Source organism: Varanus komodoensis, unplaced genomic scaffold (genome assembly GCF_004798865.1).
Source record: "Varanus komodoensis strain SLA01 unplaced genomic scaffold, ASM479886v1 scaffold23, whole genome shotgun sequence".
NCBI classification, from domain to species: Eukaryota; Metazoa; Chordata; class Lepidosauria; order Squamata; family Varanidae; genus Varanus; species Varanus komodoensis.
The window spans coordinates 6,190,504-6,207,869 of NW_025335627.1; the positions used below are offsets into that span (position 1 = coordinate 6,190,504).

A 17,366-nucleotide genomic window follows, 5' to 3' on the forward strand; every position below is an offset into this window, starting at 1 on the left:
AGGCTTAAGTTGAAGAAAGTAGGGAAAAGCACTAGGCCACTCAGGTATGACCTGAATCATATCCCTGATGAATATACAGTAGAGGTGACAAATAGATTTAAGGAATTAGATCTGATAGACAGAGTGCCTGAAGAACTATGGACGGAGGTTCGCAACATTGTACAAGAGGTAGCAACAAAACCATCCCAAGAAAAAGAAATGCAAGAAAGCAAAATGCCTCCCTGAGGAAGCTTTACAAATAGCTGAGGAAAGAAGGGAAGCGAAAGGCAAGGGAGAAAGAGAAAGATACACCCAATTGAATGCAGCATTCCAGAGAACAGCTAGAAGAGATAAGAATGCCTTCTTCAATGAACAGTGCAAAGAAATAGAAGAAAGCAATAGAATAGGGAGGCCCAGAGATCTCTTCAAGAAAATTGGAGATATGAAGGGAACGTTTCATGCAAAAATGGGCATGATAAAGGACTAAAATGGCAGGGACCTAACAGAGGCAGAAGAGATTAAGAAGAGGTGGCAAGATTACACAGAAGAACTATACAAGAAAGATCTTAACGTCCCTGATAACCATGATGGGGTTGGTCACTGACTTCGAGCCAGACATCCTGGAATGTGAAGTCAGACCTTAGGAAGTCTGAGCAACAACAAAGCTGGTGGAGGTGACAGTATTCCAGCTGTGCTATTCAAAATATTAAAAGACGATGCAATAAAAGTGTTACACTCAATATGCCAGCAAATTTGGAAAACTCAACAGTGGCCGCAGGATTGGAAAGGGTCAGTTTACATTCTGATCCCAAAGAAGGGCAATGCCAAAGAATGTTCAAACTACCGCACCATTGCACTCATTTCACATGCTAGCAAAGTTATGCTCAAAATCCTACAAGCTAGGCTCCAGCAGTATGTGGACCGAGAACTACCAGAAGTACAGGCAGGATTTCGGAGAGGGAGAGGAACTAGAGATCAAATTGCCAACATACGCTGGATCATGGAGAAAGCTAGGGAGTTCCAGAAAAACACCTACTTCTGCTTCATTGACTATGCTAAAGCCTTTGATTGTGTGGATCACAACAAATTGTGGCAAGTTCTTAAAGAGATGGGAGTACCAGACCATCTTATTTGTCTCTTGAGAAACCTATATGCGGGTCAAGAAGCAACAATGAGAACTGGACACGGAACCACTGATTGGTTCAAAATTGAGAAAGGAGTTTGGTGAGGCTGTATACTGTTGCCCTGCCTATTTAACTTCTATGCAGAGCACATCATGAGAAAGGCAGGGCTAGATGAATCACAAATTGGAATTAAGATTGCTGGGAGAAATATCAACAACCTCAGATATGCAGATGATACCACTCTAATGGCAGAAAGTAAAGAGGAACTAAAGAGCCTCTTGATGTGGGTGAAGGAGGAGAGCATAAAAGTTGGCTTGAAATGCAACATTAAGAAAACTAAGATCATGGCATCCGGTCCTCTCACTTCCTGGCAAATAGATGGGAAAGAAATGGAGGTAGTGACAGATTTTATTTTCCTGGGCTCCAAGATCACTGCAAATGGGGACTGCAGCCAAGAAATTAAAAGACGCTTGCTCCTTGGGAGGAAAGCTATGGCAAATCTGGACAACATACTAAAAAGCAGGGACATCACGCTGTCAACAGAAGTGCGTATAGTCAAGGCTATGGTTTTCCCAGTTGCAATGTATGACTGTGAAAGCTGGACCATAAGGAAGGCTGAGCACCGAAGAATTGAGGCCTTTGAATTGTGATGCTGGAGAAGACTCCTGTGAGTCCCTTGGACTGCAAGACGATCAAACCAGTTAGTCTTAGAGGAGATCAACCGGGACTGCTCTTGAGAAGGCGAGATACTGAAAATGAAACTCAAATACTTTGGCCACCTAATGAGAAGGAAGAACTCCCTGGAGAAGAGCCAAATGCTGGGAACAATAGATGGCAAAGGAAGAAGGGGGCGGCAGAGAATGAGGTGGCTAAATGGAGTCACTGAAGCAGTCGGCATGAGCTTAAGTGGACTCCGGGGGATGGTGGAGGACAGGAAGGCCTGGAGGAATGTTGTCCACGGGGTCACAATGGATTGGACATGACTTTGTGACTAACAACAACAACAAACAGTCCACTAGGGCACATGTTGAAGTATTGGGATGATTGGCCCGATACGGGAGGAAAATATTAGAAAAGGATGATAAATTATTGTTGTTTTGAATGAACCCAGGAGAATATATTGGCAGTATATAGTCAAGGGAATTAAAGAAGCAGTGCCTCAGTCTGTTAATGGACATAAGACTTGTTTTTGGAACAAAAGAAAGAATGAAACTCCATCTGACTGGGTGGAGAGACTGAAGGAACAGATGCAGAAATATGGGCAACTGGATCCAGGAAATCCAGCTCATCAGATATTGCTGAAGTATCAGTTTGCAGGGAAGGCATGGGAGGATATTAGGCTATTATAAGTTGGATGAATGGGAGGCAAGGATGTTGGAAGATTTGTTGAGGGAGGCTCAGAAAGTGTATGCGAGGAGAGAAGATGAGAAAGAAAAAAGGAAGGTTAAAATGATGGCACAAGTCGTCATGATGACCAAGGGACCTGTGGGTCCCCGAATTAGCAGGCCCTCTGGACTGCTTGGGGAAAGGAGGGTGGCTCTGGGGAGCCTAGGCAAAAGAAAAGGGAGTGGGGAGAACCTTTTTGGGAAGAAATCTGCGCAATCTGCAGGAAGGAAGGGCATTGGAAGAGAGAATGTCCTCAGAGTAGGACTGAGAAGGAATTGGTGGGAATTATGAGGTTTGACTAGAGGGGTCAGGGGGCTTGCCTGTTTCTGGGTCCAGAAGAAACTGTTTATGGTGGATTCTGGGACCACATGCTCCACACAAAACATAATTCTAAAGGGAATGAAATTGGGTAAAGGGGAATTGACAGCTCAAGGGATGGGAGGTAATCTGGTAAAAGTGAAAATGTTTGAACCTGCTCAGGTAAAACAGGAGCATGGGGAAACTGCTGTGTGGTGTGATTTTGTATTGGAGGAGGGAAGCTGCAACTAGTCAGGAGAGATCTCATAGCTAGACTGGGACTTTTGGTAAAAGGTGTGGGAGGGGAGGTAGAAATGAAACTAATGAGGACTGATTGTGATTTATCTCTAAAAACACAGGCAGCTGGTGCTTGTGAGGGCTGGAAGGGAAATTGAACACATTGTGTTTACAGGCTTGAAGAAAAGGGGGAGAGGAAGGGGGGACATGATGCCTCTCCCTACGAAAATTTATTGTGTTGGGCTCGAGTGAGCAGGCTATAACTTAAGAGCAAGAAAGGGCAGATGCCACTATGACAGGTTCTGCCTGGGTTTGTGTTTGTGTTTAACCATTTACCACCTGTGAGTAGTATAATTAGAAGAATCAGAATCCTAGTTTTTCCAGAGGATTCTGAAAAGGTGGTAAGCTTGTTTCAAAGCACTAATTGGACTTATGCCAGGAGGGCAGGATGCATTCCAATAAACCAAAACTCCAAAAACTAGGTTTCAGGTTGGATGTCAGAAGATACTCTCTGAGGGTTAGGAACCGTACTACCCTATCTAGGGGGAAAAGGTGAAATCCCACAGTACAAAACCAAGGATAAATTTCTCAAATGATACATACTTGGTCTGTCAGTCTCTTTGTCTTTCCTCAGGGAGAAAAGGTTGCTGACCCAAACCCCACCAGTGGACTTGGTGGTGCACAAGTTTGAACCAGGACAGTGGTCTTGCTGAAGGTGTGGAAAGAGGCAAAACTGCAGCCAATGTGGGAAGGACCCTACCAAATCCTACTTACCACCGAAACGGCAGCCTGCACCATGGAGAAAGGCTGGACCCACCATACCTGAGTAAAAGGACCAGTGGACGAACCTCCAGAGGACCCTACTTGGACTGTAGCCACGGCAGATGCTCCCCTCAAATTAACATTTAAAAAGACACCAAGGGGTCTTTGAACCCTGAAGTATCAGTACTAGTCTGGGACGCAGGACCAGACAGTTATCCTGGGTGGAGCTCCTGGGAAAGATACTGAAAGCTAGTTTGCCCACTGATAGATGGGTGGACCACAGGTCCAGGGCTTGTAGTGGGGGTTGTATGCGGGCATTAGGAAGTTAGACTAGAGCGAGGGCTAGACAAACCCCAAATTAAGGAATTGGTGTAGTTTTGGGTACTGTCAACAAGAAGATTGGAGCAGGACAAGTGGAATCCTAGGTACTTCCTAAGGAAAATAGGGTTTAAATTGGTGCAAGGATTCAGATTGAGAAAGGATAGAGCGTGGGCCGACCTCCAAAGTGGAGAGTGAGCCCTCTCTTTACTCCAGACTGCGCCCCAAGTCCAGGTCATTCACTCAGTCCTGTGCAATTGTGAATATCAGTCTTTAGGGGATTTTGCTGCAGGATCATGGGATCCCTTGGAGGCAGGCCTAGGATGATATACTTATTGCAGAGAGGGCTTCTGGGTGAATATTTAATCCTTGTGGGAATACTGATCCTACTGATGGATGTAAGATGTGAGGACCTTGGGGAACCCAACTCCACTGTTTACAATGATCTATTGGAAGATGATGAGTGGAGAGGAGGAGCAGGGTATCCAGTTAAATTGTGGGTAAATGTTACCAGAGGACCATTACAGACTGTTCAATTTGATGCTTGCCAGGTACTTGACTGTGGAATACTGGATAATCAAAAAAAACTTAGTAGCTATGATAAATATTTATGTCCAGAAGACCGGGCACGGCTTCATAGGGGAGCACCCTGTCCAGGATGGAGCAATGTGTGGTTCACGACCGCCTTTAATGGGTGGATATCACCCCAAGCAAAAGGGAAAGCCCTAACAAGTCAAATCACCATGGTTAGGGGGTTGACAGGACCAGACTGTGAGAACCTCGAATGCAACCCCATAATACTCACCATAAAAGATGCAAACAGTGAAATAAGTAGAACGTATGGGCTGGGGGTCGATGTAGCAGGTACTGACCCCGTTGCTAGGTTTAGAATAGTAGTCCAAAGCCCACTGTAACAGGGAAGCCGACCCAAGAATACTGCAGCCCTCCCAATGATACAGAAGTGGTCCCCTCTAAATAACCCAGCAATAGTAAGACTGACTGAAATTTATGACTTGAAATAGAAACGGGATATGGAGAAGTGAATGCCTGGTAGAATGGATCAAATACACAGTGAAAAGTATGAGTAAGAGCAACTGTTATGCCTGTGCACCTGGCCAACCGATAGCTCAGGTAGTTCCTTTCCCTTTGGGATGGGAGATGGATCCTGATCGGATGCAGTGTATGCTGTCTCTACCAGGAAGAAACTGCCTGGGGAAATGAAAGTTGCCGATCTCTTTCACTCCTATTACCACCTGTGAAAGGTAAGGACATGAAAGTGCCCCCAGTAATCTCTGAGGCCTATGGAATTCCCTCCACTTGCCTGTCCAAACAAGGTAAGAACTTCACTAGAACATGAGAACTGGAGTGTCCTGAATATCACCAAAGCAGCTGACAATCAGGGAAATTACTCCAAGCTGACTTTTGGTGGTATTGTGGAGGGAAGATTTTGAGGCTTGTGCTTGGTCAGGCACCTGTGCACTTGTACACTTGGCAATCACATTCCCCTGGCATTCCAACAAGAAGCAATTACAAAAGGATGTAGAGTGAGGAGAGATGTCTTAGGAACATTGCTTGATTATAAAACGTGTATTGATGCAATAGGAGTCCCAAGTGGAGTCCTGGATGAGTTTAAAGCCAGAAATCAAATAACAGGATTTGAATCATTTCTGTTTTGGTGGACGACGACAAATAAAAATGTAGACTGGATAAATTACATCTACTATAACCAGCAAAGATTCTTGAATTACACATGAGATGCTGTAAAAGGAATAGCGGAACAATTAGATGCCAACAGCAAGATGGCTTGGGAAAACAATGGTTTTAGATATGATCTTAGTGGAAAAGGAAGGGGTTTGTGTAATGTTAGGAAGTAAGTGCTGCACGTTTATTTCGAACAATACAGCCCCTGCTGGAACCATCGCAAGGGCCCTCAAAGGTCTTACTACTCTAGACAAAGAGTTAGCTGAGAATTCAGGAATCGATAGCTCCCTCACAGGATGGTTAGAGTCATGGTTCAGAAAATGAAAAGGTATGGTAGTTTCAATTTTCACATCCTTAGTAGTAGTTGCAGGGGCATATTAACAGCCTTAGTTTGTTGCAGCATTCTTTGCATGAGTGGATTAACCTCAAGACTAATAGAAACAGCCATATCTAAACAGATACCCTTACAACCCCCACCTTACAGTGAGGATGTGATGTTGATGGAAGAAGAAATAGGTTCTGATAAGGAAGATGGGAAGGCTGTACCTGGGGATTGTGCCCTAATCTTAGCTTCATTTGAAGCTCCGTACAATAACTATGGCAGCTTGGAAAGAAGGGAAGCAAAATGAGGAGTAACAAGAACTGTCAAAATAGAAAAGCGGGGATTTGTGTAAAACAATGCAGAGTTGTTACTCAGTGAAGAAGGAAGTTGAGACAAGTTAAAACACATAGACAAAACCAACTGAAGAATATTTTTTGATTCCTGGAAGACAAGTGACTCACCTGAAAGAACCATCTGTAGAGACAAGTGTCCACCTTAGGCATATTGGATAGGCTGTAAACCCTCCAGTACCCAGCCAATGGGGGAAAGGGGGAGGCTTCTTGCAGATGGGGATGGAATAAAGTAAGATGGCAAGCTCTGTTTGGTATGCCTACTTGCTTGGGACACCCATTTTTGCAAAATTATGAAATAAATAGAGCTGCTTGTATTCATGTTGTCTGGTATCAATTTTTCAACTCTGGCTAAATAATATTTTTGTCACTCATAGTAATGAAATGATTAGTGTTACAGTTCATTTATATTGCAATTTATTGTAGATCCCACTGTTGATTCAAGTATACTGCTTTTTTACTCCAACTTGCTGTTTCAGTGGAGCTGCTCTATAACAAAAATGATCCGAGATGGATGATTGGGTTTAGTCATTACAGCTTTCTCCATTTTGGATCATTAGTAGACAGGAACAAAAAATTGACTTGCCTTCCACTCATTTGTTGCATTTTGAATATTTTCATTTTAAATGGTATAAACATGTGTAATTATGCATTCCCTTCATGCTGAAGCAATAGAGTTGTATGGGCTCACTCTGGTGTTGGCTAATAGCAACATGAACCACCACCATCATCATCATCATCATCAAAAATCTACTGGCAAGCCTGGTAAAAAAAAATCAACTTGCCTGACAATCATGTTTTGTCTCAGGCAGAACTGACAAACACCAGAAAGAGTAAGATGTACTAAAGAACACTTGCAAATAAAAATAAGGATCACATGTGGGAAAGCTGGTTAAATGTACACAAACACATGACTTTGCCTGGTCAACATCCACCTGGAATTTGGAGGGACAATGGTTGAAGGAAAGCCAAAGGAACCAAAGAATGTATGTTTCTCAGAAAAGCTGGATTTATTTCACATTGTGATCTGTTTCTAAGGAAGTGTGGGGGGAGAAAGAAGAAATAAAAGTTCCTTGCTTACCCTTTAGTCTGCTGGTTGCAACTTTTTCAGAAGCCAACCCTTTCTGCAACTTTTTTTGGTTAGTCTGGTATTACATTCTCAAGCAATTGTGTTGTTTGATGGTGCTGAGAAATCTGTGGGTTTCTTAACAACTTTTTTCTGTGCAGCTTATTAATTACATTCACTAGTCCACACAAGGGATGCTGAAGAGGCTATGGAGAATAAGGAGTGCGTTCATTTTCACCATGCTAGGATCCAAAACACAAAAAATACCTTCATAGTTCAAGGTGCATGGAGTTGGAATGATATTTCTTAAGCTGAAACCCCGCCTCAATGTGAGATGTTTGATCTTTGAAACTGAGTGTTGCAAAGCAGTGGAGGTCTGCTGTTCAAAGTGCTGTCGAACCCCCTTAAAATGTAACAGAATCCTGATTCTTACACTATACTTTAGATTTATCTGTGGCTGTCAGAACAAGCTTGTTTTCTGCCCTTATCCCAAAATAGACATTTCTTACGTTGTGCATTTCTGCTTTTAAATGGAGATGGGAAAAAGTCTTCTTTCTTGGGATCCGTAATTAAGTATAATTCTAGTTAGCATTCTAGTTTCCTTCAGCTGTCTATCAACTAGAACTATCTCAAGCCACAATTGCAAAAAAAAAAAAAAAAAAAAAAAATTTTTTTTTTTTTTTTTTTTTTTTCTTCCACTTTTTTAAAAAAAAAAAAATTCTCACACCCAATTATAAAAAAAAAAAAAAAAAAAAAAACCTTGTGCTGTCCTTGTTTATAGTTGATACAACCTTGTGGTGAAAGAATGATTAATCTCCACTCTTATCCAGAACATCCTTCAAAGTCCCTACTCTCCCTACCCTTTTTAATTCACCAAGGAACAATTCTTGCCTTTTTTGCCAGCACCCAAAGACCTTGACAAATAGGATCTTAAGATAGAATGCTGCTATCATAAATGTACTGGCTTGGATCCTAAGTTAACTCAGGGTACAGCCCTATATTTGTTTACGCAGAAAAAAGCTTTTCTGTCTGAACACACATAGGATTGCTTTCTTAAATTCACAGTTCTTAAATTAACAGGCAAATTTATCTTTGGATCGAAGATTATGGATTACCAAAACTCCCCATAAGCATTCATAGAGGTTCTTCACAGGTGTTAGTCCTAGTAGCAGAGAGGGCATTGTTCAAGTTCCAGTGCCATTTGGAATCTGCTTCTGGCAGAAAAATATCTTGCGCTGGTATTGTAAGCATACTTGCTTGGCAGTAAATCATCAGTAAACATGTTTAGAATCAGGGCAACATTGTGAAATACGTAGTTGACAGAACTTATCCCCACCCCCAAAACTGGCAAATAACCATATATGACCCAAAACATGGAATACTGATAAAAGATGCTGTTCAGGCCCTGCTATCCCACCCACTCTTGTGACCCTAGGGAGCATTAGAATTAGGAAAAGGTATTCAAAACAGTAAAATTGTGGCTACTTTTTAAACTGAAAAAAAGTGGTTTGTGATTTAAATAGTGGTTTGTGATTTTAAAAAGTCCCAGTGACTGTTTTTAGGATCTCCATCATTCCTTTGTTTTGGTCCCCTGTTCTGTATGTGCAGAATTAGCACATTGTCAGTAGCCACTTTTAGTAGAGCTCATCTTTAGGCTTGTGATTAAGCTTTTCCAAGCAAAGTCACATGCCATTAGAAAACCTGTCTGCTTCTGTATTGCTAAGTAGCAATGGGAATTATTTCCCACTGAGTGCAAGAACAGCTGACACAGCACAATACATGCAGCAGTATGAGAGTGAAAACTTGAAGCCCTCACAAACTTGTCTCAACAGGAAACCATGGTCACATGCGATGACCTGTCTTAGGAAAGATGTACTAGTACTGGAAAAGGACAGTATGTATTTTTGCAATAAACTGGTAGGTGCTCGAGGTGGGAAAGAAATCTGCATTATATGGTTTAAACGTTCATACCCTCATAAAATGAGTTATCACAAACTAAGACATCACAATATTTACCTTTTTGTGTTAAAGCTTTATCTTATTTAGTCTAAAAGTACCAGCCACTGGAATTACAATGACTGACAACTGAGTATTTTACTGTTGAGTATTTTTTGTTCTCCTCTCCTAGCACTATACATGTATCACACCAATTCTGAGAAAAACAATGCTGCAACAATGAGTGTGCTTAAAAAGATACATATTTTTAGAGAAAGATAGACTGTGTTTCTGAGAAAATTTATTAGCAGAGCAACGTTGTTTTCGATGATCTTCTATGTTAAAAAATTGATTGAAGACATATGGGGCAGATATACTATCTAGTTTCTCTTGATTCCACTATCTGCCAAGGAACTTCTGTGTTTTGTCTCTTGAGTACAGCTGGATTTTGTATGTCCAAAATCCACCAAATCTCAGCATCAACCATGGTTTCACCCATATGCAAAAACACCTCTCTGCTCCTTGTGTTGAATGAGCATCAGTGGCCACTGGCACAACAGGGATTTACTGATTCTAAAAGCCTGTTTCCACTCATTTTTGGGATTAGAACCACTAAATTCCTGTTGTACCCAGGATTGCTCCTGCTGTTGCAGACACAACAGTACACTGCTTGGCTTCTTAGCAACTATAGGCAGAGTCCTTCTTAAGAGCAGAACTGAAATAATGTACTTGATGCTGGTGCAAAGATAACATTTATGCAAGAAGCCCTACACTAGTGGATTGACAGCAGGGAATACAACACCTAATGTAGACTATGCATATGACAGGCAACCTTATGTGTAACAATTTTGTCAGTTGCATGTAGAAACATATCAAGGTCATCAGTATTTTTATATGCAATTACTTTGCAATCAAGGTTTTGGAACCAAATTGTTTTTTGGCCAACATTTTAAAACTCCAGGGTTTTAAAACTGTGAAATGGTCAATTTCTAGGCCAAGCTCAATCTGCATGAATAAGATGTACCATGAAAATATAAAGGTATTTTTACACATACAAATCTGTAGTTCTTAAACTCTACAGGAACTGTTTCATCTATTGAGTTGAAGGGCTTTATTTATTAAATATATCAATTGATTGCATGAATCAAATTGACTGCACAGAAAATATTCTGATGAGGTTCTTTTTTCAGTCTTGTGGTTCCAGAAATGGAAAAGTTCATCTATAGCCAAAAAGCTGGTTCAGATTCCACAAGGAAACTGTCCTAGCTTACTGTGCTACGGGGTGTTCTTTGAATTGACCAATAAGCCACATCAAACCTTTTCGGAAATGCCCTTCATTTTCAAAAGTGGTTTGTCTATGGGTAGCTGCTCTTTTTGAGTGATGAAAACATCAAAATCGCTTTGATCTCACAAAAACAACTTCACATTTACTGTATCCAGGCCCTTATGCCCAATATGGCTTCACCAAGAAATGTCCTGGTTATTAATTCAGAACAGCTTATTGGTTAACTGAATAAAAAAAGAGAGAACATGATGAATAAAACAAATATTTTGACTATACATATTGGTTTTTATTTTGAAGTCACACTGATATAGTTATTTGAAATACTTGATATTTATTAGAAAATAATGAAATTATTTACATGATGGAAACAAAACCATTTGAGCACTCTGGAATGACAACTTCATAATAATGCAGCATATGGACAGCTCAGGCAACATATTTTCCAAGGATATCACCATCTCTAAATAAGAAATAATCCTGCAAACAGAGAATACAAGTTAGTATCTGCCGAAGACAAACAATAGCTAGTTCAAAGGTCAAGGCATTGCCATTCTTACATCAGAGAGACTGATTTACAGCCACATCATGGATCAGTGATCCACAAACACTAACCCAAGGCCATTTCTTCTACTATTGTGGCAGGCAGTGGATGTACCGAGATGAAGAAACACTAATTTCCTCAGGTCAGTTTTTAGGCACGTCACCCAGAGTTTTCTGATTTTAAGGACATAGTCTAATATCTTACAGCTGTCTAAATATATCTCACCACGTTTCCTCTTATCTGGGACATATATATATGAAAATAAGTCTTCCCCAGCCATCAGCAGAGCCACAGAGGTGGTTCTTATGCTGGTGCTTTTAGTTTTGGAAACAGCAGAACCTACCAGTGAGTACAATGACTTCAACAGCATTGGTGTAATGTTCATTCTTTTGCAAGCATTCAGAAGAATTTTAAGGGGAAATCCGTATTAAAGGCCAAACTAGAATTCATCTATTCAAGACCATGTGAGACCTATCAAACATTCATGTTTGCCTACCTTTACCACACTCAAGGCTGGTCAGTAAAGCTAATTCTGTACATGATTTAACCTCAGAGCAGTACAAACGGATGCTGAAAACTGTGTTGTCCTGTTTTATACTACCCTGAGTAAACACTTAAATTTAACTACTGTTACCTTATGCAGAAATGAAATATAAGTTCACTAGCTATATGTGAGTTTTGCCTGCTCCACATGCTGGTTCCTCCAAAGGGAGTTGATCACAAATTTCTCTCATTACTTTGTGATAAACAGGCCTACCATCATCAAATCTTGCATTATAGAAAGAGGGCAGTGGGGTTCCAAGTCTCTAGCTAGTTACCTCTGGATGATGATGAAAAAAAGTGAAAAGAATGAGTTTACAGAAGGAAGGGACTGAAGCAGAATGTGTCAACATCTACGAGCTGGTCTGATGAAACAGGTAATGCAGGGGCTGTAGGAGCTAGGTTAGGTATATGGGAACATGAAGATCTTAAAACTGCTTAGAAGGGGTGTATGTGTGTGCTTTTATATCACCGAGATAAACATTTCTTCCACTTAAAAGTTTACAATTTTTAAAGAAATTAACCTGGTGCAAATCGTGAAACAGTGTAATAGATTTAATTTACATACTAACCTTGTCATCCAATATAACTTTTGTTCCACCATACTCAGGCAACAGAACCTTTTCACCAACTGCTACACTTACTGGGTGAATTTCTCCATCCTAAAGTCAAAGGAAGAAGTTATTCTAAATTTGTATAACAGAGCACTAAAGAAAAGTTTTGGTGACTGCACAGGGAAGAAGAAAAGATGGAAGCAATACCATACAGCACTGGATTCCTACAGAAATTATGTAATAAGAAAACATCAAACAGCTCAGTCCTACAAGTAACTCCGTCAAGACAGCAGCTCATAGGATAGAGGACAGAAGTGATCAGAAAATAGATTACAAGATGTTTTAGAATGTAACTCCCAGCATCCCTGACCACTGGCCAAGTTAGCAGGGGCTTCTGTGAGCTGGAACTCCAAAATATCTGGAGACCAACCTTCTGACCATGCCAGATCATAGTATAGAATTCCAATCCTATCTGCAGAAGAGATGCCCTCTATCAACATCTCTGCTTGAGCCCACTGTTGTCTTTGGAAAATGATGCAACGTAGTGTGAAGCAAACGTAGGAGCAAAGTTGTTTATGCCTCACTTCTGGGACACCCTACAGGTGTTTGTGGCCCACAGCAGTGCAACAAAGAAAGCAACAAAGTTAAATGCCTCTGCATGCCAGGTTCAGAAATATTAATCTACTACAACCTTAAACTGATTCATAGGCTGTAATCATGGTATGGACAACCTGGTGCCCTTCAGATATTTTGGACTACCACTCCTACCATTCCTGACAGATGGCCTGGCTGGTATGTTAGGTGCTACATAATTTTTCAATGAGAAGATTGTCATATTTTATTCTAATTTTCACTGCCAGTTATTTGAGGCAAAAACCATTATATTTCAGGAAGCTAAACTTTATATATAACCTTCCCATTACACAAGTAATGCTTACTTATTAGCCTAACACTTTGTAATGCTGTAAGCCAAGAGTAGTGAATTTCCGACCTACAGATGTTCCCTATTCAGTTCACAAAGGGTTGCGCATCTTTCATGGGTGTTGTTACTCCTCGAAGCTTTGCAGATGCCATGGTAGCTACTGGGGGCATGGGGAAAAGGCCAAAAGAGAACACTCTTCATCCTAATAGCCAATGCTGAGCCCCACCTTGTCCAGAGAGCAAAGCTATGGTCCCTGGGTGAGTGTCCCAGAGACTATAAGATGTCTACCATTCTTCCCTTCAAGGTTGGCAACAGTGCTCTGCCTCCATGCAGCTGAAAGAGAAAAATGCACCAGCTGCCTCTCTGGGGGTCAGAAAATCAACTTCAGAAAGTGGGGCAGCAAGGAGAGGAGACTGAAGAGTCAAGGATAGGATTTATTCTGAGCCTCCCCCAGTACCCTTAGTTGACCAAGTTATTCAAAAAGCATACAATGAAAAATAAAAATCCATTTACCTTGCCTCTAGAGCCTGATCCAGTTGCCACAACAGTGGCTTGTAGTACTTTTCCTTGAGATTTTTCTGGAAGCATGATGCCTCCTTTAGTTACCGTCTCAGCTGCACATCTTTCGACCAGCACACGGTCAAAAAGAGGAAGGAAGTTTTTAAATGCCCTCCCAGCCTGTGAAAATGAATCACAAATCATCACATAAAACCAACTTTTGCCCCCTCAGCCACAAATACTTTGCCATGAAAAACAGCAAGTGTGTCTATCACTTGCATACAACATGAAAGGTGAGGATTTTTTTTTAATGCTGAGATTTATTCCAGCCCTGTTATTGACAATGAGGCAGTACACATGCCAATACACTGTATATGAAACCACTTAAAGCTAAACTGAAATATTCCATATAATTTTCCCATGTGACCTTTATATGCATGCTTTACAAGTGCCTGTAAGCAGCACCAGTTCCTACAGATCAAGGACATCGAATATGGAAGCAACTTACAGAACACACTGTAAAGATGCTGAATGCTTTCCTGTCTGATTCCATAAATCAGGCCTGTGGGGGAGGCAACTTATTGAGTTCCAGATGTTTTGATTACTACCTCTATAACTGGTAATACTTCCTGAGGCTGATGAGAACTGTAGTAAAAACATTTTAAGGGCAACAGGTTTTCCAGCCTTACCATAGATTTGTTTTAAAAGCTATCTACAAAATAATAATCTTCCATAAAGGAACAATACGAGCCAAAAATGTTATTTAAAATACTATTGGCCAAATTGCCACATCAATTTAATTAATAATTTTTAGACACATATGTGAAGGGAAGGTAGAAATGCAAGGCAGAACTTTAAAACATATGCACTTCAAACTGAAAAACCAAGTATGTCAGTAAGAATCATTGTGGGGCACTTTCCAAACTTTGATGATTTAAAAATCATTTTAAAAAGAAGGTAATTCTGATCAATAAGATGAGCTTGAGTTTAACTGTAAAGCATCTCAAGAAAATTATTAACCACAAGAAATTTATGAAACGATTCAGCAATGTAAAACGTGTTGAACTCTGACCAGCAGTCATAAGTTTTTGACCAGTACAATATTCATTAACCTTAGTGTCAACCTTTAAGAAAATCTCTAACCATTCTGATGCATTGAAACAGTTAATTATAGACTTTACTATTACCTGTAAACCTAAAACAGCACATGGGTTCTGGATGGCTTGTCAACCACAACAATCCACCCTCACCAGGTTTTCATGTAACAAGAAACTGTAGGAGTTTGGACTGCCAATCTGACATCTATGGGCACCACAATTCACCATGGTTAATATGTCAGAACGAGCTGCTGTGATTGTGTGAACCAGGTCAGTGTGGAAAAGGGAGCTAACAAATTCAGATGGCATTAGCTCTCCCCTTATCCACCCCATGCCTTTCAGCTGCTTCCACTGGCATAGAGGCTGGAGCAAGGACACTTATAGAAACAGCCAGAAGCCTGGCTTAACTGAATCCTTTAGAGGGCACTGTTGCAGAAGCAGAAAGAAAATTTGAACTATTTTCTTCCTAGAGAAAAAAGCCAGCCACTAAGTAGCGTACAACTGGTTACAAAAAATAAAATTGCTACATTCATTTTTTCCAGACAAGCCAGAAACCAACTGATTCAAAAAGCAGTTTAAAATAACAATCCTACATATTCCATATTACCTATACATCTCAGAATAAGACCCATTAAATTCAATGGGTCTCATTTTTGAGACCTGTCTTCAGTGCAGATATAGCATTGAGAATGAGTGATGAACAGTTTTAAAGGCTTCTGAAAGTGCATCTCAATAGTACATAGCTTTACCAAAAGATCATACTAGCAGTTCTTTCCATCAGAAAATACAAAACATAAGTTGGAAAAATCCACTATCTCTTTAAAGGAAGTGTTTCAAACTTATCTAGGTTCAAAGCTCATAAAAATGAAGCCCTTGCACTTAAAACTAATTTTGGCCTAGTTTTTAATTAGAAGACTTCTTTGTTACCACAGATCCCTCAGATGGCATCCTTCTTCTAACTGGTGCCAACAGCAGCCCCTGTGCACTGTTACAGGTAGCCACATTGCAGTAAAAGATCATATTAATAGTGGGACAAGTTACTGGATTTGCACTAACTAATCTGGCTTAATTTAAGGCAAGTGTCTTGAGCTAAAGAGAATCCTCTGCCTATTTCCCATGTTGCTTGTTCAAAATTTCTGTTATCTACAGCACCTTTAGAAAAAGTTCTATGTATTCTGAAGGCGTATGCATGTTTGTTTGTTTGTTTGTTTGTTTAAGAAAAAAGAGTACAAATGTTTAGGATCTCTTCAGCATAGGACCTCAATACATTAAGGGGCTTGCCAAGTGCAGAAGAGAAAACCGGAGGAAGAGCACATGGCAAGGCCAGATTTCACATGATGTGACATGCAAACCAGCCAAGGAGGCATGTACTGTACAGAGTTCTTACTTTTCACCACCTCATATGCATTTAATACTCAGAAGAAAGACACATGAAGAGGGATAACATAAAACTGTGTCCCCACACCACAATTGCACCTTTCTTTGCCTATAAACCCTACTAGATTAGCCTAAGACCCACACAAACTTTTCCGTGCCCAGGAAAGCCACCCAGCAAGGAATGTCGGAAGCAGCCTTTCAATGCTCTATCCTCCAGCATATAGTGAGGCTGTACGTAAGCCATAAGGCACAATAACCATTAACAGACTTATACTCCGTATATATTTTCAGTTCCTAAGGCCGTCCAGCTCTGCAACTTGTTACACTGAATTCCACTCAGGAGTTACTGCACGAGGTGCTGCCTCTCCTGTACATTGAGGAAACCATCAAAAGCCCGGTCCATTTTTGCACCAACAGGAACCTACCCCCCAAAAAACTTTGCCCATAGTTCTTGTTCACCCATAGCGCTACACAAGAACAGGGAAGCCCTTCCAATGCCGTGAAAGAACTCCTTCAGAGCACGGGAACAACTGTTTCTACCCACGTTGGGCTGGCTGCGGTGGCTTACCATGGCGCCTGCTATCAAGGGTGGTGATGGTACTGCTGCTTTTTCTCTAGCCCGAGGCTCTCCCTGCTGCAGCAGACACGCTCACGCGCCCGGCCTCCTTTCTCCCGTGAGTGACCCACACGTGAAAAGGGTCACGCACCGCGCATGCGCCTTCCACACCCCGAGGAGGAAATTACTTCCTAGGCCACCTGAGGAAGGGGGGGGGAAACCCTCGACATCGGTTCCCTATAAACCCTCGCCTTATAGTTCCTCATCACCGACAGCCCAGTCACATTTCTCTAAAATAACTGTTCTGTCCAGTTCATTCGTAGCCCGCTTCGTTTGCGCACTCCTCTCAGCCCCGGAGCGAAGGTCGGGGGAGGGGGCCGCCCGGAAGTGAGATAATGCGCCGCGCGACCTTCAGCGAGCATGGGCATTCCAGAAAATTCTCGAACGAAGGGGCCCGGGAATCTGCATAGGGCGCTGCAGAGGCGGTGGGGGGGCCGGCGCTCGCGGAGAGGCTTCTGG

At 41.4% G+C, this 17,366-nt stretch overlaps 1 protein-coding gene and 1 long non-coding RNA gene across 3 annotated transcripts in view; one reads left to right on the top strand and one right to left on the bottom strand.

The window, feature by feature from the left end:
* LOC123024290 overlaps positions 1 to 7,556 on the top strand; it is a 9,699-nt gene extending 2,143 nt beyond the window's left edge. The window contains exon 2 of the long non-coding RNA XR_006414894.1: positions 3,658 to 7,556. This is a non-coding gene — a long non-coding RNA (uncharacterized LOC123024290). The remainder of the gene's footprint in view (positions 1 to 3,657) is intronic.
* LOC123024289 (MOB-like protein phocein) overlaps positions 1 to 17,197 on the bottom strand; it is a 33,447-nt gene extending 16,250 nt beyond the window's left edge. Inside the window, exons 1-4 of one of the 2 annotated variants that reach the window (XM_044431839.1) lie at positions 16,860 to 17,169; positions 13,833 to 13,997; positions 12,416 to 12,505; positions 11,027 to 11,239 (exon numbers count right to left, since the gene is read on the bottom strand). In XM_044431839.1, coding sequence (XP_044287774.1) covers positions 11,189 to 11,239; positions 12,416 to 12,505; positions 13,833 to 13,997; positions 16,860 to 16,862 — 309 coding nt within the window. In that variant the 5' untranslated portion in view covers positions 16,863 to 17,169 and the 3' untranslated portion in view covers positions 11,027 to 11,188. Of the gene's footprint in view, positions 1 to 11,026; positions 11,240 to 12,415; positions 12,506 to 13,832; positions 13,998 to 16,859 lie in introns of those variants that run through there. The other variant, XM_044431840.1, reaches the window with a different exon arrangement.
* Positions 17,198 to 17,366: the final 169 nt, after the last annotated feature.